Raw genomic sequence first — 21,760 nt, 5'->3', positions numbered from 1 at the left:
CACCAACACACTACTAGTCCCCACATATAGGTATAAGCGCCATATCTATTACCCCCCTTTGTCTTTGCATCGTTCCACCCGTGGGTGGAAATCAATAGAGGCTGCTCTTACCTTTTAACTTTTCTTTTCTTTTCCTTTCTACATTCACTCTTAAGGATCCATAGCGCAACCCACCCCCCAGTTATACATCCTTTTAGCTGTAGTCTCTCCAAAATGTTAGCTAGGACATGATGAGAGAGGCAGTCCCTCCAGAGTCTTAGGGAGGACAAGCGGACATGTAGTGCCTCCAGAGCCTTAGGAAGGGCATGCTTGGGGTAGTAATCCTTCTGGAGTCTTACGGTGTGCTGGGAGTTGTAGTCTCTTCAGTCTTAAATTGATCATAATGGGAACTATCCTTCAGAAGATTAGAAAGTAATGTTGAGAATTGCAGCCCCTCCAGTGTCTTTGGGCATGCTGGGAGGTATAGTCCCTCCAAAGAATTAGGAAGAGCTGGGGCATTCTAGGCGCAGTAGTCTCTACAGAGAGAATACCAGGAGTTGTAGTATCATGGACTCTTAGGCCTGGTTCATACCTATGCAGGTTGCATATTCCAGGTTTCAGTTTGCTTTTTTTTTTCAATACACGTTTTCGATACACTGAAATCTTTGGAACCAAAAACCAGGAATAAGGCCCAGGTCCTTTCCATAAATTGCAGATGTGAACGTGACCCATAGGAAACCATGTTAAATGGACTGTAGTGTGTTTCTGCAAAACTGAAAATGCACTAAAAAACTGCATAGGTGTCAACCAGACCCTTGTTGCCGATCCAACGCACAAAAAAAATACTGGCCTCCGACCTCCCCTTGTTGCCGGTCCAACACGTCTGAAAAAAAAATAGCGGCGTCCAACCTCCCCTTGTTGCCAGTTCAACACACGCCTGGAAAACAAAATACTGGTCTCCAACCTCCCCTTGTTGCGGGTCCAACATACGCCTGAAAATAAACATACCGGCCTCCAACCTCCCCTTGCTGCCGGTCCAACGCACAGCTAAAAAAAATAAAAAACTACCTCCCCTTGTTGCTGGTCCAACGTACAACTGAAAAAGAATACCGGCCTCCAACATACCTGTCAGGTCACCTGATTCCAGGTGACATATGCACTCCGTAGGAGGCAGGAGTGCACCGATAAGGTAGTGGACCGTAGGACTGACTGCTGCGGATTGACCTCTGGGAGGTTCAGGAAGCAGGACCACTGGAGCACCAACACAGATCCCACTGGGAGCTAGAGCATAGATTCCCCAGGGTGCAGAGTCTAAGAGCCAGCCGGTGTTCACCAGAGCCTCTAGTAGTGAGGATGGACTGCGCTGCAGTCTGGCTCCAGGTTGTGGCCCCCAGGGTCTCACAGCTCACGCTCACAGTAAACTTACAGGAGAAAGAAGAAGGAAGCAGCAGACTGGAATAACAAGGATAGTAAATGGATAAGTCAAAGGTTGTGGCAACTAGCAGACAAGGATAAACATAGAACACGCCAAAGGTCAGGGTCGCAAGCAGACAGGGACAGTCGAGAACAGGCCAAGATCGGTAACTGGAATCAGATGTAGGAGACACAGCAAGTTGCACATGAAAGCTAAACACACAATGGTTTATCAGCAAGGTTGGCTTGCAATGCACAGGTTAATATAGTGTTCCTAATCAGAGGCTGAGGTGGAGCTATGCTGAGGGAAGATTATATAGGCAGTCAGGTGAGAGTGGCTGGCCTCTAAAGGTGGACACATGGAGGAGCGGTAAGCTGACAAAGATTACTGCATAACCATGGCACTCCCCTTGTTGCTGGTCCAACACACGCCTGAAAAAAAACGAACGGCCTCCAACCTCCCCTTGTTGCCAGTCCAACAAACACCTTAAAAAAATACCGGCCTCCAACCTCCACTTGTTGCAGGTCCAACGCACGCCTGGAAAAACAATTGTTGGCCTCCAACCTGCCCTTGTTGTCGGTCCAATGCACGCTTGAAGAAAAATACCGGCCTCCAACCTCCACTTATAAAATTGATATAGTGTATACAGTTGCTTCACAGGTCATGTTGTGATTGAATGTAATTAAAAATTACTTTTTTTATTCTGCAGCTGCTGTAAAAGGAAATGTGACAACCCTGGAGGAGTTCTGTACACAGATAGTATACAAAACGCCCCCCCCAAACGTAATTTCCTGCTTGTGTGATTGGCTCAATGATATTCCCAGAAGTCTGCACTAAGATTAGTCAGATTTGAGCATCCCCTGCAACAGAAATGCAATTTTTATTGGGATACTCTCAGAGGTTGGGGTCACACTTGAGCACACTCCGGCTCTCAGAAGGGTCCAATGCGTCTCCATTCACCATTTCAGGTCAGATTTCACCCCACATTTTTGGCTGAATTCGGACATGAAACGGACCAAAAGCCACACAGGACCCCCCATGCAATTCCCACCGGAGCCGCTGCGGAGATCTGCGATCCGGCTCCATAAAGAGCCCGACACAATCTCCTGCTATGCGAAATGGAAAAAAGGGAAATCACGTCTAAAGGAATGCAGACCCTGCCACTTGCTCCGGGCCCCTTGTAACTGCACATCTATTGCCCATGGATAAATGGGGTTTACCAGTATGGCAGGAGCAAGGTCTCATTAAGCTTTATGGAATGTTGGTGCAGGTAGGCCACTGCAATATTTTTACTGGCCGGGCTGCATATTTAAAGGTCACAGCCATCGGAGGAGGCAAATAACGACCTGTGGGGGGGGGGGGGGGGGGTTGTATTGGGGAACATGTGGGAATTCATAGTAAAAAGTGAACAAGTTGTTTATTGGATGGCTAGTTGAACACTTGTGACAATAATTGATCATTAGTATAGGAAATAACAGGTGAAAGGGTTACAAAGCGTTGTAGAGTAAGGAACAATTGGTGAGTCTCAATCATGGATGTTTGTGGAATAAAGCAGAAGGGTAATAAATTACTATTTGGCTTGTAGGGAAAGGTACATTGATAGAAGATGCAAGCTGAGTTCAGTCTTCTCTTTCGCAAGCACTCAGCATGAAGTAATATCAGATTTGTCCACCAAGTGGCGAAGAAGTCGTGTAATTGTGCAGCCACTTCACATTATTATCATCCTGCAAATTTTGGTGTTTATAGAGTGAAGTTAACCGGTTCCCGACCGGCGCACACCGATGTACGTCGGCAGAATGGCACGGCTGGGCAAATGGGTGTACAGGTACGTCCCTTTAAATTTGCCGCTGTGCCATCAGGCGCGCACACTGGCCGGGACCTCCGTGAGTCGGGTCGTGGGTCCCGTGGACTCGATCACCGCAGGGATACCCGCGATCATCTCACGGGGAAGAAGAACAGGGAGATGCTAATGTAAACAAGCATCTCTCCATTCTTCCTAGTGACAGTGACACTGATCTCGGCTCCTTGTGATCGGGAGCAGAGATCAGTGATGTGTCACACGTAGCCACACCCCCCACAGTTAGAAACACGCCCCAGGACACACTTTACCCTGCCCCCTAGTGGTTAACCCCTTCACTGCCAGTGTCATTTATACAGGAATCCGTGCATTTGTATAGCACTGATTGCTGTATAAATGACAATGGTCCCAAAAATGTGTCGGAAATGTCCAATGTGTCCACCGTAATGTCGCAGTCACGAAAAAAAATCGCAGATCGACACTATTATTAGTAAAAAAAAAAAAAAATTATTACTAAAAATGCCTTAAAACTATCCCCTATTTTGTAAACGCTATAACTTTTGCGCAAACCAATCAATACACATTTATTGTGATTTTTGTTTACCAAAAATATGTCGAAGAATACGTATCGGCCTAAACCGAGGAAAAAATATGTTTTTTTTCGATATTTTTTGGGGATATTTATTATAGCAAAATGTAAAAAATAATGCAGTTTTTTTTCAAAATTGACGCTCTTTTTTTTCAAACTTGATAGACAGGTCATAAAGGTCTCCAGGTTCATCAATATCAGAAAGAACATCAGGACTCACACCAGAAGATGGATATAGTGTGCAATCATCACCAGAATGTAAACCCCAATGAAAAAAAAAAAGCAACAATAGTGAAGCCCGTAAAAGTAAAACACATAAGTATTTATTGTAGTCTACTTACAGGACAGAAGACACATCATGACATATAAAAACTCTGCGGTTCACAGCGTGCTTGCATCAACCAGCCTGTTTCATCCTATGTGGATATCATCAGAGCTTTTTCCAATATATCTATATTGTGTTTTTTTTTCAAAATTGTCGCTCTTCTTTTGTTTATAGTGCAAAAAATAAAAACCCGCAGAGATGATCAAATACCACCAACAGAAAGCTCTATTTGTGGGATAAAAAGGACGTCAATTTTGTTTGGGTAAAGCGTCGCACGACCGCGCAATTGTCAGTTAAAATGACGCAGTGCCGAATCGCAAAAAACGGCCTGGTCTTTGAGCAGCCAAATCTTCCGGGGCTGAAATGGTTAAAAAATCCCAAGGAGTCCATTTCTCAGTGTTATTTGTCTAGGCCCGCATCCCCCACTGTCATCAATCAGTGCAATTTTATGTTTTTATACAGGAGGCCCTGGGCGCTCTGTCATATTTCACTTCAAAGTGTCTCCAGTGTAGTGTCCTCCTGGCCTCTCCGCTGGCTCCTTGTGATGATTTATTTATCAGAGATGTGGAAATCATTGCTTAATAAATGCTACCGCTGAGAGATGCGATATGCCTTGCAGCCGAGCGCCATAGATTGGATGGCAATCTGTCTTATAATGCTGCTTTCCAGCAGATCCAAAGCTGTGATCCTTCTTCCTAATATGAAGTAGAGCTATATGGGGGGGGGGGGAGAACATACAAGTTAGCGAGTGGAGGTGAGTAGCTCAGAGGATAAGTGTGTTGACCCAGAGCACCGTAGACTTGAGTTCAAATCCATGAAAGTTCTGCAGACTCCAAGGGTGATTCCATGAATGTGTTGTAGACTCCAAGTACAAAGAAACACAGTAGACTCTGAGTGAAAGCTTGGAGGCCATGGACAACCCACCAGTCTGCTCCTGTCCCAGGTCCCCCACAAGCCTGTAACATGTGTGGGCATCACATTAGGTTGTGAACACCCTGCCACTTCAGTCCACAATCTTCAACATATAAAATTATTAGAATGGGCTGTCTTACTGGGGCAGCCCATCCCAAAAGTTTATTTTTTTTATTTTTTGCCTCACCCCAGGTACTGCACAGGACCTGAACCTCTTGATGGTAAGGTAGTGGGTCTGAAATAGTTCCTACTACTCAATCACACCATCAAGGGGTTCACGCATGGCACAGTACCCAGGACACACAAGGCTTTCCCTTGGTGGGATTTGAACTCAGGTCGCCAGCAAACCATTCAGAGGTCTTACCCTCTGAGCCAGTGTTTCTCATCTCCAGTCCTCAAGGCGCCCCAACAGGTCATGTTTTCAGGATTTCCCTCAGATGAAACAGCTGTGGTAATTATTAAGGCAGTGAAGCTGATCAAATCACCTGTGCAAAATAATAGAAAGCCTGACAACATGACCTGTTGGGGTGCCTTGAGGACTGGAGTTGAGAAACACTGCTCTGAGATACCACTCATGTTCAAGGATTGAGGTCCTCCTCATTCTTCTATTTCAGGATTAGGCAGCATAAATAAAAAAATTAAAAACAAAGAGAACTTAAAAATAAAACTGCACTATTTTTTTTTAACTTAGTTACTCCATTCCGGGTAGTTCTGCCCAAAAATCTAAAAATCAATTTCGCCAAAATTACTTGCACTGATCTCAAACCCTCTGCGCCAATCCCTCTGGCTTGCAGACTTCGGAGCTGTACTCCAGCAAGTAACAAAATATGTAAAACCAAACTTTTTTATTTTGTATTTTTTTTTTTGATAGAGTGCAGAAAGGTTAGAACCTCTGTCAAGGTTTTCCCCACTGGGGAGATTTACCCCTCTAATTGGCCTGGTGAGCATTGTCTCCAGAAAGTAATGGTAAAATCCCAAATGTTGGAGTTGTCACAGGAAAAGGGAGTGAGAGTAAATCCTCTTCAGTTGACAACTAAGGGAACAAATCACACTTTTGAGTAGCGGTAACTCATGCATTACTACAAGATGTGCATTAGTCCATTATGGTACAATTTATTTTCAATGGGACTGCAATGCATATCAGAGAGCGCAGCACATTTGTGCTGGAAAGGGGGATTTTAGGGGATTGTGCTGAGAGAGGGGATTGGGGGGGGGGGCGTTGTAGCGGGGTTTGTGCTAGAAGTGCAGATTGTATTGTGAGGCAGATGGCGGTGCGGATGAACTTACTTCCTAAAAGGCATTTACTATTATTAATAGACACAAATCTGTCAATATTACATTTGCAGGAAGGGGATGAAAGTTGGATTTGTTGTAGATCGTTCTTAAGCTAGTTCAGGGAAAGTTCATTTCGATCTATTCCTGGCTCCTGATAGTTTTTCAGCCGGCGATTCCCTACACCATATGAATGATCATAGCGGTTCAGCCGCTTAATCGTTCTTACCGCTGCCCTCCGATGCTTCTACGAGCTCTCCCAATGCGATCGGGGACCCAGAGAAAGATCCGCGGGTGCCAGAAGGAAGTCATCGAGAAAAATCAAGGGAGAGATGGTCCCCAGCAACCTCTATGATTCTTGGAAGCCCGGGCTCCACGTTGTGACGTCATATCTGGGCCGCCGTATGTAAACAAAGCTGAGACACCCTATTCCCTAGGGTGCCTGCTTAAAAAATAAATAAAATTCATATATAAATAATGTTTGGGGGTTCTGAGTAATTTTTTAGCAAAAAAAATAATTTTTACATCTAGTTTGTAAGCTTTAACCAGTTGCCGACCGCTGCACGCCGATGTACGTCGGTACAATGGCACGGGCAGGCATAAGGACATACATGTACGTCCCTTGCCTCCCGCGGGTCGGGGGCCCGATCGGGCCACCGCCCGGTGCCTGCGGCGGTCGGTATTCGTTCGGGAGCGATCCCGGACGAGGGGACGGCCATTCATTCATGGCCACCCCCTCGCGATCGCTCCCGACGAATAGAAATCCCCGGTGACATCACTTCCTCTCCTGTAATGTAAACACAGGAGAGGAAGTGATGTATTCTCTCCTCCGTGTCGGTATTTTTCGTTCCGACACGGAGGAGAGCGGATCAGTAAGTTGCACCAACACTCTACACACACAGTAGAACATGCCAGGCACACTCACACCCCCCCTTTACCCCCCGATCACCCCCCCAATTACCCCTGCCCCCCAGTCACAGTGACACCAATGTCATTTTTTTTTTTTTTGCATTGGTGTCATTTGTGACTGTAATAACTGTTAGGGCAGTTAGGGTTAGCCCCCTTTAGTTCTAATGTACCCCCCTAACCCCCCCAATAAAGGTTTAACCCCGTGATCACCCCCCGTCGCCAGTGTCACTAAGGCTGGGTTCACATTGCAGCGGTTTATGAGAACGAATGTGATTCGCACCGCACTGCAGTGCAAATCACATCCGATCTCTGTGCGATTCGAGTTCAGCCATTCGCCGCACCCGCCACACCCGCCGCAAATTCGCACGGGACCCTTTTTTTGGCCCGCAGCAGAATCGGATCGCATGGGTGTTCACACCATGCGATCCGAGTTTGCAGATCGCACTGCGATATGCGAACTGATCTGGGGGTGTCAGTAACATTTCACTGACACTCCCAGCAGTTCGCATAGGGCAGTGTGAACTGCCGCCGGGAGGCATGCGATGCGGGAACCCGCCGCGGATTCGCGGCGTTTCCGCATCGCTCCAGTGTGAACCCAGCCTAATAAGCGATCATTTTTCTGATCGCCGTATTAGTGTCACAGGTGACGCTAGTTAGGCAGGTAGGTATTTAGGTTCGCCGCAGCTTTTTATAGCGCCAGGGACCCCCATATACTACCGCATAAAGCCCCCTAATTGCCCCCTAGTTAACCCTTTCACCAGTGATCACCATATAACTGTTACAGGTGACGCTGGTTGGTTAGTTATTTTTTTATAGTTTCAGGGCACCCGCCATTTATTACCTAATAAAGGTTTAACCCCCTGATCACCCGGCGGGTGTCATTTGTGACTAATAACTGTTAGGGCAGTTAGGGTTAGCCCCCTTTAGTTCTAAGGTACCCCCCTAACCCCCCCAATAAAGGTTTAACCCCGTGATCACCCCCCGTCGCCAGTGTCACTAAGGCTGGGTTCACATTGCAGCGGTTTATGAGAACGGATGTGATTCGCACCGCACTGCAGTGTAAATCACATCCGATCTCTGTGCGATTCGAGTTCAGCCATTCGCCGCACCCGCCGCAAATTCGCACGGGACCCTTTTTTTGGCCCGCAGCAGAATCGGATCGCATGGGTGTTCACACCATGCGATCCGAGTTTGCAGATCGCACTGCGATATGCGAACTGATCTGGGGGTGTCAGTAACATTTCACTGACACTCCCAGCAGTTTGCATAGGGCAGTGTGAACTGCCGCCGGGAGGCATGCGATGCGGGAACCCGCCGCGCATTCGTGGCGTTCCCGCATCGCTCCAGTGTGAACCCAGCCTAATAAGCGATCGTTTTTCTGATCGCTGTATTAGTGTCACAGGTGACGCTAGTTAGGCAGGTAGGTATTTAGGTTCGCTGCAGCTTTTTATAGCGCCAGGGACCCCCATATACTACCGCATAAAGCCCCCTAATTGCCCCCTAGTTAACCCTTTCACCAGTGATCACCATATAACTGTTACAGGTGACGCTGGTTGGTTAGTTATTTTTTTATAGTTTCAGGGCACCCGCCATTTATTACCTAGTCTCACTAGTGTACCCCTAAATTTAGGGGTGTCTACTTTCCAAAATGGGGTCATTTGGGGGGGGTTTGTGCCATCTTGGCATTTTATGGCCTTCAAAACTGTAACGCCCTTAGAAAGCCTGAAGGCGGTGCTTGGTTTTCGGGGCCCCGTACGCGGCTAGGCTCCCAAAAAGTCCCACATATGTGGTATCCCCGTACTCAGGAGAAGCAGCAGAATTTATTTTGGGGTGTCATTTCACATATGCCCATGGCATGCGTGAGCAATATATCATTTAGTGACAACTTTGTGAAAAAAAAAAAAAAAAAAAAAAAGTTTGTAATTTTCCCGCAACTTGTGGCAAAATATAAAATATTCCATGAACTCAACATGCCTCTCAGCAAATAGCTTGGGGTGTCTACTTTCTAAAATGGGGTCATTTGTGGGGGTTTTGTGCCATCTTGGCATTTTATGGCCTTCAAAACTGTAATAGGTAGTGAGAAGTGAACTCAAAAATTTACGCCCTTAGAAAGCCTGAAGGCGGTGCTTGGTTTTCGGGGCCCCGTACGCGGCTAGGCTCCCAAAAAGTCCCACATATGTGGTATCCCCATACTCAGGAGAAGCAGCAGAATTTATTTTGGGGTGTCATTTCACATACGCCCATAGCATGTGTGAGCAATATATCATTTAGTGACAACTTTGTGTAAAAAAAAAAAAAAATTTTTTTTTTGTCATTATTCAATCGCTTGAGGCAAAAAAATAAAATATTCAATGGGCTCAACATGCCTCTTATCAATTTCCTTAGGGGGTCTACTTTCCAAAATGGGGTCATTTGGGGGGGTTTTGTACTGCCCTGCCATTTTAGCACCTCAAGAAATGAGATAGGCAGTCGTAAACTAAAAGCTGCGTAAATTCCAGAAAACGTACCTTAGTTTGTAGATGTGACAACTTTTGCGCAAACCAATAAATATACAATTATTGACTTTTTTTTTACCAAAGACATGTGGCTGAATAATTTTGGCCTAAATGTATGACTAAAATTGAGTTTATTGGATTTTTCTAATAACAAAAAGTAGAAAATATCATTTTTTTTTCAAAATTTGCGGTCTTTTTACGTTTATATCGCAAAAAATAAAAATCGCAGAGGCAATCAAATACCATCAAAAGAAAGCTCTATTTGTGGGAAGAAAAGGACGCAAATTTTGTTTGGGTACAACATTGCATGACCGCGCAATTACCAGTTAAAGCAGCGCAGTGCCAAATTGTAAAAAGACCTCTGGTCATTTACCAGCAAAATGGTCCGGTCTGAAAGTGGTTAATGAGCAGGGCTCTCTGATCCTCCTGTATTGATTTTTTTTTTTTATTGTAAGTGTACTGTCTGCCTCCATGTTGTAAAGAGCTGCACTAACTGTTGGCGCTATACAAATCCTGTCTAATAATATAAGAGAAGGGGTGCTGGATTTCGTGCAGTATGGAAGTGGTTTATATCACTTTAAAGAGGCTATTCAGCCTGAGCCCGCTCTCTTTAGCCCATGGCACAGTACTTCGGTGAACACTACATTCACTTAGGCGAACCCTGGTAGGTTTTAAGGCCCGATTCACATCTATGCAGTTGTAGTGCTTTTTTGCACTACAGTCCACTTAACATGGTTTCCTATGGTACTCGTTCTAGGGAAATACTACTCAATCACATCAGTCCATTCTTTTAAAAGTATGGTCAAAGATATCTTGGTCCCACTTCTCTTCCTGGTCATAGGAGTGCACCTACCTGACATCACAGAGCCACTCCAGGCTCTGGAAGGATCTTAACAGTAATGTCGGGATCTACTCAAAAGTATGATAGCCAGATCCCTCAGCCTTGCTGTACACCGATAAAAACCTGAGCCTACCGCTCGCTTATATGCTCCCTCCTAGTGCTGGGTAGAGATGAGCTTGGGCATCCTCTAAACCAGTGATGGCGAACCTTCTCACTCCAGATGTTTTGGAACTACATTTCCCATGATTCTTATGCACTCTTCAGTGTAGCTGAGCATCATGGGAAATGTAGTTCCAAAACATCTGGGGTGCCAAGGTTCGCCATTACTGCTCTAAACCCATCTCCAACCAAACTTTTTTGCTCCAGTGAGCTGAATGCTGGGTCATTCTCACAGCAAAGAGGTGGGCTGCAGGTCAGGAATGACCCGCCTCCCCACTCAGAGTAATAAAGAGCATGTTAGGAGTTTGGCTAGAGATGACTTTAGATGGACACTGTGCTTTATTGAATATTACCTGGGAAGGAGTGAATTTACTCCCTATATCAGCGGACCTCCAGGTGTTGCAGAACTACAAGTCCCATGAGGCATAGCAAGACTCTGACAGCCACAAGCATGACGGGACTTGCAGTTTTGCAACAGCTGGAGGTCCACTAGTTACATATCCCTGCCCTAGATTATGAGTTGGCGCTTGGGCTAAGCCTATAGCAGGGATATGCAATTAGCAGACCTCCAGCTGTTGCAAAACTACAAGTCCAATCATGCCTCTGCCTGTGTGTCATGCTTGTGGCTGTCAGCGTCTTGCTATGCCAAATGGCACTTTTAGTTCTGCAACAGCTGGAGGTCTGCTAATTGCATATCCCTGGCCTATAGCAATGATGGTGAACCTTGGCACAGGCAGATATTTTGAAACTATAATTACCATGATGCTCACCTACACTACAGAGTGCATGAGCATCATGGGAAATATAGTTCCAAAACATCTGGGGCGAGAAGGTTTGCCATCACTGGCCTATAGGTTCTGTTGCAGGCCATTCTCTCCTCCATACCAGTAAGCACTGTGTATTTTTACCAGCTGTAAGGGAGGATCAAGGAGCTGCAAGGGAGCGCAGATAAGGTGAGTATATGGTGGTCAGGGGAGGCTAGGGCTGCCACCTCATACTTTTAAAATTGAACACGCATTAATTACACAGGTTCTGTGTCCGATTAAGGTGTTAACTAAACTCACTTGGTGCAGTCTCTGCATTCCGTCTGACTGGATAGATGTTGAATTTTAAAAGCAGCGAACTTCTCTCAGATTAGCAGGCTTGCCACTGCTTTTACAATTCAACATCTAACCAATGAGACAGAGTTCTATGTCCTGTATTTCACTATATAAACTCACTTGACTCTTGAAAATAAGTGTAAAATGCAAAACTCAGGTGGGTGTAACAAGATGTCCGTTTCCCCCTTCTCAGTGTATCCTTACTATGGAGGAGAGCTGGTTGTAGCAAGATGGTGGCAACAGAACGTCACTTCTGTTACACATTCTGACGGTTCGCCTAATCTGCTGAATCAGAGGCTCCTCCATTCCCACAGCAGGGATGCTTTGCTATATAAAGATAGCACTAGTGGGCGTGACCTATGCCACTGGTGGTGGAGTAGCCAAACACTGCCTCTCTCCAGGCAGCTCATAGCCATTCATATTTCCCGCCCACCGCACGCTCAGCCAATCAGGTCCCTTCAATCCTATTTGTTTATCAACTGCATGTGACAGACCCTGCCTCTCGCCAGTCGGCCCCTCCCCCTCAGACCTATCGCCCGCCCTTGTCTGTAGAATATAAAGAGTATCATGTAATCACCAGCAGACATCATTGGTCATGTTTAGTTTATCAAATAAAATCGCTCTGAATAATATGTCAATGACACGGTGACACAGGGATTGTCTATGTGTAAATGCCCGCCCCTCTCTCCCTATGTCATCTACCCACCCCCTCTTATCGGTCATACCTGTGACTGGCGGAAGAGATGAAAGTGGGCGTGACAGAACCGCTGAATCACACACAGAACCTCCCACTCAGTTACACAATATTTAAATAAGACTCTCGCCACGCGCTCAAACCTGATTGGCTGCCTCTGTGCAGCCCCTTGATTTCACTCTGCCCTCTTCATACCAAGCTGTCTCTCACTAGTAAGCGTGGCCTGTGCATCTTTGCTTGACAGCCTCAGTGCCCCGCCCTCTCATTCTAGTCAGTGCCTGAATCACAGGAGTGGACTTACCATTTGGAGAATGGGGGGAGGGGTCTGTAGTAATGGTAGGGAGTGCTTTGTCCTGGGGGGAGGGCTCTTTACTAATTGAGGTTCACACTGATGCAGGGAGGGAACTGCAAGTGACTGAACAGGAATTGCACCACATTACTGTTCAAATCACAAGCAACTCTTCAGCAGTGCAATTTGAACCTTTTCTGTCTGCCTCAAATTGCACGGTACCAAAATCACATCGCACCAGAATTAGATCAGTGCTATTTTGCCAATTACACCGCATTATGCGAACCAATTTCAGGGTGTCGATAACTCAATGTATATATCTGCAGTGGTTGGCATTAACGGGGTGCAATTTTGATGTGGTGCGGAAACTGCACAGAGAATTCCATACTGCATCAGCACTTAACATTTAAACCCAAGCATTACAACATATATTGCAGTTTACTAGTGCTTAGAGGCAGTGGTTGCATTCGTTTTCTTTTCTCAAGCTAAATTAATTTTCAGGAAGTACAGGACAATGCTGAATTCACTGGGAAGCCAAGTATATAATTTCATCTCACTATAGACCAGGTAACAAGAGGGGAATATTAAAAAATAACCCCTGGCAGGGTAAAGTTTCTCAGTTTAAAAGGATAAGTTGACCCTTAAAAAAAAAAAAAAAAACATTTTCTTGCAGGTAGAAAAATACTCCCCCCCCCCCCCCCCTTTCTTAAAAGCCCATTTTTTGTACTCATGCATTATAAATGAGCTTGGGTATGCTCCGTAGGAGAGATATAGATATAAGAAATAAATGTATATCTCAGTTACCAGGAAGATCAATACCTGTACCTCCCGTCCAGGCAGTTACTCAAATCCAGGAAGATCAATGCATTACAAGATTGCTCATCAGCGCCCTCTCAGAGTTAATTGAGAATTACAAGCCGTCTGCCGCAATGGCCTGATGGTACTTCTAGTTTATTCATTCACAGAACTCGGAATGAATGACACAGCTGCATGGACAGAGCCCCGCACTGTATTTGAATTGTCACAGCAGGTGCAGGGAGAGAAGTCCCTACCTGCTGTCACAATCGAGGATCGAGTTGGGGGGGCAGGTGCGTTCGTAACACTTTACATCCTGAAGGTCACTAAGCCCTCATTCACATTGAATGCTGCTTTGAAATCGCACAATTTCAGACACAGGTCATTGAGATTGACAGACATCTGTGCAACTTCATGCACTAATGTTTTTTCCAAAAAAAAAAAAAAAATAGCACCTAAAAGCCAAAAATAGTGCAGGAACTACTACTTCAAAAATCGGTGCACCGCCGCAATGGTCAGCTTCACACCGATTCAAACAGTTCCATTGCTGGGAATAGGGTGAGGCTTGTCATGCGTTTTGAACCCTTCACAACACATTACAAGTGGCACAGATGTGAACGGGGGATAAAAGGTAAACTTATTCTTTAAGCAGTCCTCTGTACTGAATCCACGCTATACAAAATAAGCAGGAAAGAGAAATATTCATTTTTGGGCCAGCACAGAGCCCCTCTACTTTTTTATTTTTTTTTTAAATACAATTTTTTTGAAAAAAAAATTTGGTTAAAAACACCACACAACACGGGAGCTTAATTCACTCTTGAAATACAGAAGTTTTATTTAGAAATGGCTTAAAAGTAGAAAAACTGTTGAGAAAGAGAAAAAAGGAAAAAAGTCGGACTAAAATTGGAGGAAACTGAAAAAAAGAAAAATATATAGGAGGAGGAGGGAATACGAGTCTTAAAAAAAGGCCACAAGAGATTTAGAAAGTATAGCACTGCAGTGTCTGCGACGGCTGGCTCAGTGAGGGGCGCGCACGTCTGACGCAGGGGCCCTTCATGTTACATGCATAACCACCAAACCATCCGTTCCAGGAGTGAATAACCCAGTGATCTGTAGGATACAGCAGATACATAGGAAAAAAAAAATAAAAAAAAAAGTCGAGAAGGATGATATTAAATAATATATGTTGGCAAAATAAAGTTTTACAAAATAAAAAAAAATAAAAAAAATTGCGAAGAACAGGATGGAGAGGAAGGCTGCAGGACATCCGGTAGGTCTCTGAGCCTCGGCAAAAATCTCACACTTTTATACGTCAATTTCATTTAACTTCCACATTTCCATGTTTTTCTTTTTTTTTTTTTGTTTTTTTTTGACTGCCGGAGGGCTGAAGCCATTATTGTCGGAGGCGAGAAGGTAAAGGAGATGGGAGGTAGAGGCAGTCACGCCAACCCGACCCTCCCCTCAGCACCTTACACCTTGAGCAGCACATTGGGACCACTCTACATGCAAGCATTAAAGAAAAAAAAAAATAACCCCCACAAGAGTAACCCCCAAAGCTCGCGGCACGGCGAGCACCTACCTAGTGAGACACAAACACTTACTAAGCCATATTATTACACTGCAAGAGCTTAGATATGATAACACATATAAACTCCTTAAGGCATTTTCATCTGTCAACCATATTAGATCTAATAGCGATTTCCTTTTTTTTTTTTGTTCAAAACGTCACAACTTGACAAGTCACCCGTTAAACTTTTCACTTCACAAATTTCAAGTTTAAAACATTCTTGCTTGCTAGCGACTGAAACCTTCAAGAGTCAGTAAGTTCCCGTGGGAACCTCAAAAAAATATATAAAAATAAGGGGGGGGGAGAATAGTTTAATACTTTCTTGCTACAAAAAAAAACGGGACATCTCCAAGGTTTAGCCACTGTAAAATGAGTAAAACTTTGGCAAAGTACACTTCTGAAAAGTGAGGAGCTGACCCAGGCCTCCGAAAAAAAAAAAAAAAGGATTTTTTTTCTTTTTTTACAGTTAAGCATATGATGTGGACAAAGAAAAAAAAAATATATATAATAAAAAAAAAAAATAAAAAAAAAAAAAAAGACTGCATGGGGAAAAGAACCACGTTAATATTCTTCCTGGTCCTCTGGAGGCGCGCCTTCATCTGGAATAACGAAACCCTCCTGCAGGAGAGAAGACAGAAGATATCAGACTGATGGCACAACACAACCACATATTTAGTGACAAGATAAAGTGCAATGATTTGTACCATCAAAAAAAAAAACAATCTGAGATGCTGGATGTCACTAGCATTACCCACTTGCCTACGGCCACTTTTAACCCCCCCCCCAGGCAAAAATTCAGCTTTCAGCACGGTCACACTTTAAAATGGACAATTGCACGGTCATGCAACAATGTAGCCATACAACATTTTTATCACACAAATACATTTTTGGTGAGGTTTTATTAAACAGAAAAAAAAAAATTTAACAAAACTCAATTTCATAATTAATGGGAATACTTCAGCAGTCCCACTATTGTTATTCTTTTTTTTGATTAAATTTTTATTATTCCCTATGTTTTTTTGGCTCTGCCCAACTTCTTAAAACCAGTCAACTTTTTAAAATGTTCAGCTCTTTCAGCTGATGGGACTTTTTTTCTACGATTTATACTTTAAAATATTAAGCTTTTTAACACTTTAAAAAAAAAAAAAAAAACATTGAAGTGAATGAGAGCATGGTTCAAATCCTTAAAATCTTCTTCCGCTCCCAAAAGTTTCAGCTCCTTCATACTTTCACCTACAGACGCCAAACAAACTTTAAAATGTTCACAAAATATTCAGCTGTCTGGCTATATCTTCAGTTTGAAAAAAAAAAAAAAAAAAAGTGATCATTTCAGGAAATTTCATACAATTAAGGCATCCAGGCTTTTGTTGTCCGTTTTGTTTCCATGGTTGCCAAAGCTTCTTATACACAGTGATGGGCAATGGGGGGGAGGCGGCTGGAGCATCTCAGATTACAGAGCCCGGGGGAGAGCAGACACACCATGTACTGATTTATAATAGAGGAATATGATGGGGCAGTTGTGATGCTATTCAGCATTCCCATGCATTTTCTAGCTTGTTATAAAGATTTTGCAAAAAAGGGAATTTCCCTCCTTTACAATGTGAGCTGATGAGGATGCACTGATAACAGACACTGAATGGCACCGAGGGGACTAATGTCCCTCTAGCAGAAACTGCTTTTCCCTTCTCTTCATGCTGTCAGCACGAGGGGAGAAAAAAATAAAAAAAAAATAAACCAGCTTCTGTTCACTTCTGTAATCTGCTGTCATTGGCCATCAGCTACTCATGTGGTAAATTTTTTATTTTTTTTTACCACAACCTGATCCCAAGGACTCAGCGATCAGAGAGAGCACCGTCAGCCCCTAAGGAGACAAACGGGCAGAGAGAGAACAGGAAGACATCCATGGATGCTTTCCCAGCATTTTTATCTGTCTTTTGGCTATAGCGTGGGCACCAAAAGTGGTAGAGGTCAAGTTGAACTTTTGGGAAAAACTAAAAGGGGGGGGAGATAAAATATATATTTTTGTTGGGGGGGGGGTGCATATTTTAAACCGAGATACATTTGCCTTTACTTCAACTTTAAATGCTTCCATAAAGTCTACACGGAGCGAAAAATTGTGCGGTGATGCCCCTCTCTAAAACCCAAAAGCCACTGGAGGTGTGACCATGATACAAGTGCAGAGAGGAAAAGGGCTCCATGACGCTGGTCTTAGAATACCATAAACGTGACTGTAAACCTCAGACATGAAATATAAACAAAAACATATCTACAGTGTGTACTTGTCTCAGTCCAGAGCACGAAGTGTAATTTGTCTGCTGCCTCCTTCCTCTGCCATCAGGATGAATCACTTCTGAGAGGATTTTCCTGACACCAAGAGAGAAAAAAAAAAGGTGACAGGGGAGGGAGCTCCAGCACACAACTTGTGATTGACAGCCTTGCTTTCTTCCTTTCTGCTGTGTGAAGGAGGGTGTGTCCTTTCCCTCCAATAGGCTCTCACTGAGCTCTGCAGAGCTCCCTGCTTTCTGAACACTCAGACAAGCTGTAAAAATTCTGCACTTTGAATGGCTGTAGGATAGAGACGACTGAAGATAAAAAAAAAAAAAAAAAAAAAAAGGGTACAACTTATGTAGGAGGATTTGTTTAATCTTATCACCTGAGGCCAGTCACTTCACTGGGTATGTGCGTTTACAGCCACTTTAAAAATTTTGCGTTAGAGCAGAGAACGGTTGCAGCCTCTGCCATGTTTTTAACCACAATCTGGATCTCTTTAGGCCCCTTTCACACAGGCAAATCCGCTCACTTGCTCGGTTGGGGGGGGGGGGAGGGGGGGATGGGGGGGGTTGGGTTGCCCCGCTGAGCAGAGACGCACACAGTCCCACTCTAATCTATGGAGAGATCAGATGAACAGACTACCTGTTAGTTTTCATCCCATCGGATGGAAAAATAGAACTACCATCCGTCTGAATTTGGATGACCAGTTCGGATCAGATAGCAGCGGACATATCACCACTGACATCCGCCGCTCCATAGGGGTGAATGGAGGGTCCAATCTGGCCTGCCTGCAAAACCGACAGGTGGACCCTATTGGAGAGCCTGTGTGAAAGGGGCGATTTCCTTTCACTTCCGGTCAAGGACAGGAAGTGATAAATCTACCCAACCAGGTTTAGAGGTGCCGAATTAGACATGAAATGTGTGTCACAGTGTGGAAAGGAGGGTGTGTGAAGCACTTAACGTTGCCTTTGCAGTAACACCTTGCCTAAAAGTTAGGAGTTGGGCTTTAATAAAATTTGAACACAGTGTGTGTATGTGATATATATATATATATATATATATATATATATATATATATATATATATATATATATATATTAAAATGGAGACTTATGAATAGCACCCACCACCATGCAGGGTTTTCCTTTTATTGGTCTTCCAATGGGAGGATACTTACATCTGTGGCATACAGAATCTCTATGATCTTCTGGAGGACTGGGTCACTCTCTCCCTCATTCTCTTGACAAATCAGCTCAATATTCCTTAGCTTGCCAAAATAAAAGTCTCTTTCTTTTTCTAGATCTTCAACGGTAATCTTAAGAACATTTATCTGAAAAATGTACATAGCCCAAGTTAGACACTGGATACATGAAACAAATCCAAAATGAAGAAAAATCAAACCAGACTATGTGGGAAGGTCTAAAGGGACAGTAAACTAGATTTTTATTTTTTTAAAGTGGAACTTTAGTGTAAAAAGGAAAGTTTTCTTTATTGCAGAAAGGACATAATTAGGTCTCTCCTGCAAAGGATCCTTCCTCTTTGCAAACTTAAGCACTTGACCTCCGGAACCCCTTCATGACTAGGCAATTTTTTGCGATATGGCATGGCATTAGTTTGACAATTGCGCTGTCATGCAATGCTTTACCCAAATAAAACTGAAGCAATTGTTTTCCCACAAATAGAGATTTCTTTGGTGGTATTTGATCACCACTGCATTTTTATCATTTTTTTATTTTTATGCAAAAGCAAAAAAAGGACCATTTTGAAAAAAAAAAAAAAAAAAAAAAAAAGAAGAAGAAGGTTTACCGTTATAAAATAGGCAATACATTAAAAAAAAAAAAAGCCAACTACTCCATAATTTTAGCCTAGTTTATTCTGCTACATTTTTTATTTTTATAACCAAAACACACACGTTATAGTGTATACGAACTAGGGCACTTTTTTTATACTAGTAATGGTGGCGACCATCGACTTAAAGCAGGACTGCAATATTGTGGCAGACTGACACTTTTGGGGGCAAGTGACGCTAATACAATGATCAGTGCTAAAAATATGCACCGTCACGGTACTGATGACACTGGCTGGGAAGGGGTTAAACATCTAGGGCGATCAAAGGGTTAACTGGGCCTAACCAGTGTTTTAAACTATGTGCACTGTTTTTACTAGGGTAAGACATTGATTCCAAGTCCAGAATTGTGCGTGTGTGCGCGCGCACACACACACACACACACACACACACACACACACACACACACACACACACATATATTCCGGTGCACAACGAATGAACTACTAGTACTGACAGCCTTTACAGCTGTCCGCTTGTGGTTATCAATCAACTATCAGGGAGCTGTTGATCCCTCTAGGTAGCTCATGGTTTCTTCCTTGTCAGTGTGTAACTGCTTGACTGAATAAGCAGACAGCTACGCTGACGGTGTGCAAGAGTCCCGCATTGCACCCGTGATTAGCTCATTGTGGGTGCAATGCTCTGCAGGCTCATAGTATAAAAATTAGAGAGGGTTTATTTTTTGCCATCTGTGACTTATTGGGGAGATCTCCCTTCACTTCCTGTCCCAGTCAAAAACAGGAAACAAGAGGAAATCCCTGGCAATTAAAAAGGGAAGCCCCTGGGGACCCCCAGATCATCAAAACTAGAAATTTGAAGATTGCCCCTCTATTACTTTTCTGGCAACAACCCCAAATTTGTGATTTTCATTTACTGTCACCGCTAATGGGGGAAGGACAAATATAGAGTGAATCTCCCTACTGTGAGGGACACAGATAGCAATAAAACTAACCAGAGTCCTAATACATCTCCACTCCATTCAAAACTTGGGAAAGGGGGGGGGGTTAGTGTAAACAGGGGGTATAGTTCCCCATGGAGTAACTCCTTGGCTTTGAAAAGCTAGATCAGACCCTTTTCCGCTACTTTCCTCCACCCCTCCTTCCATCCTCTGTGCGTATTGAGGTTGATAATTTCTTCTTATATTTTTGATAAAAATATCCGGCCCTGCCTCCCCATGCACATCAGTTGCCTTATGTGACCGACGTGCACACTGCAGCTGTGCCTCCCGAGATATGCACCTCACATATCCCAGGAGGTATAGCCATCCATTCAGAAAAGGAGGAAGGGGCAGGCCTATCACTGCATCATCGAGAGGTCTAGGAAGAGCCAGCGGGCCTCTCGATGACATCAGAAAGAACGTGGCAGCGTGGGAGAGCTGTGGCTGGGCATGAAAGGAGCTCAGCATGACATTTCTGCATCTGCAAGTAACTGAAATTACCAGATTGTATCATAAGGATGGGGGGCAAGTGAAAAAAATAAAAATAATCCAGTGGTGCTGTTACATTGCACAGAAACAAACAAGTAACCGCAGTTCCTCCAGAAGTTAGCGGAATTAAGTGGTTAGCACTTCTGCCTCTGGAGTGACCCACTAAAAAGGACTCTTGCTTTAGTCTAATTTGCCAATGTGTTATATTTGAAGAAATATGAGCAAAAACAACCTCATTTCTGAGAAGAGATGGTAAGATCTCCAACTTAAAAGAAAGATTACGTGAGGCTGCACATTGGAAAATTGTTAGCACTTCTGCCCGACAGCACTGGGGCCGTCGATTGGAATCCCAACCACAGCACTATCCGCCTGAAGTTTGCATGTTCTCCCTGTGTGGGTTTCCTCTCTCTCCAAAGACATGCTGGTAGGTTAACTGGCTCCTGTCTAAATTAGCCCTAGTTATATGTATGAATGTGAGTTAGGGGACCTTAGATTGTAAGCTCCTTGAGGGTCGGGACTGATGTGACTGTACAGTATGCAGCGTAAATTAATGGGAGTTATCTAATGGGAGTATCTGAAATAAATATAAGGACAGCTGCAATGTCTCCTATACTGACTTAGCAGTCCAGGGATTCATTGTCACATGGCCTACCTGTTGGACCAGCTCTGCAGACTCCTCTTCTCCATTACCGATACCTGCAGGTTTCCTGGCAATCCCCTGGACAGGTTTGTTGGGGGCGGGGGTCCTCTGGGCTGGGACGGCCCTCTGTGGAGCTAAAGAACAGATACACCAATTACACACAGAGACCCTTTAGCTTCCATAACCACAGTGCGCAGAAAACTGTGCCGGACACAAGAAACCACCATAACCCAGAAATTGTGGTCAGCCACCTCTAAGAAAATATGTGCACCCCTCTCCCTGACAAACAAGTACCAATCTTAGCCATTTTCCTGACGTCTTCTGCAGCTTTGGGAAGCTTTGTGATTTCACCGGACTCATCTGTAGAAGGTACAGTATTCATTGATCAGAGCCATTAGACATTCCCAACCTCTGTCTGGTCACATTCAAATCTCTTTTA

General features: G+C 44.0%; 1 protein-coding gene across 5 annotated transcripts in view; it reads right to left on the bottom strand.

Moving 5' to 3' along the window:
* Positions 1–14,377: 14,377 nt before the first annotated feature.
* Positions 14,378–21,760, bottom strand: part of MAPRE1 (microtubule associated protein RP/EB family member 1) — an 83,797-nt gene continuing 76,414 nt past the window's right edge. For 4 of the 5 annotated variants that reach the window (XM_077460507.1, XM_077460504.1, XM_077460505.1 and 1 more), the window contains exons 5-7: positions 21,334–21,455; positions 18,587–18,739; positions 14,378–15,756 (exon numbers count right to left, since the gene is read on the bottom strand). In XM_077460507.1, the coding sequence (XP_077316633.1) occupies positions 15,700–15,756; positions 18,587–18,739; positions 21,334–21,455 (332 nt within the window). In that variant the 3' untranslated portion in view covers positions 14,378–15,699. Of the gene's footprint in view, positions 15,757–17,417; positions 17,503–18,586; positions 18,740–21,333; positions 21,456–21,760 lie in introns of all 5 variants that reach the window. The other variant, XR_013263618.1, reaches the window with a different exon arrangement.

This window comes from Lithobates pipiens, unplaced genomic scaffold (genome assembly GCF_037356315.1).
Source record: "Lithobates pipiens isolate NorthernLeopardFrog02 unplaced genomic scaffold, aLitPip1_a1.2 Scaffold_28, whole genome shotgun sequence".
NCBI lineage: Eukaryota > Metazoa > Chordata > Amphibia > Anura > Ranidae > Lithobates > Lithobates pipiens.
The sequence above is the reverse complement of the archived record's forward strand: the minus strand, read 5'-3'. Positions and strand labels throughout refer to the sequence as shown.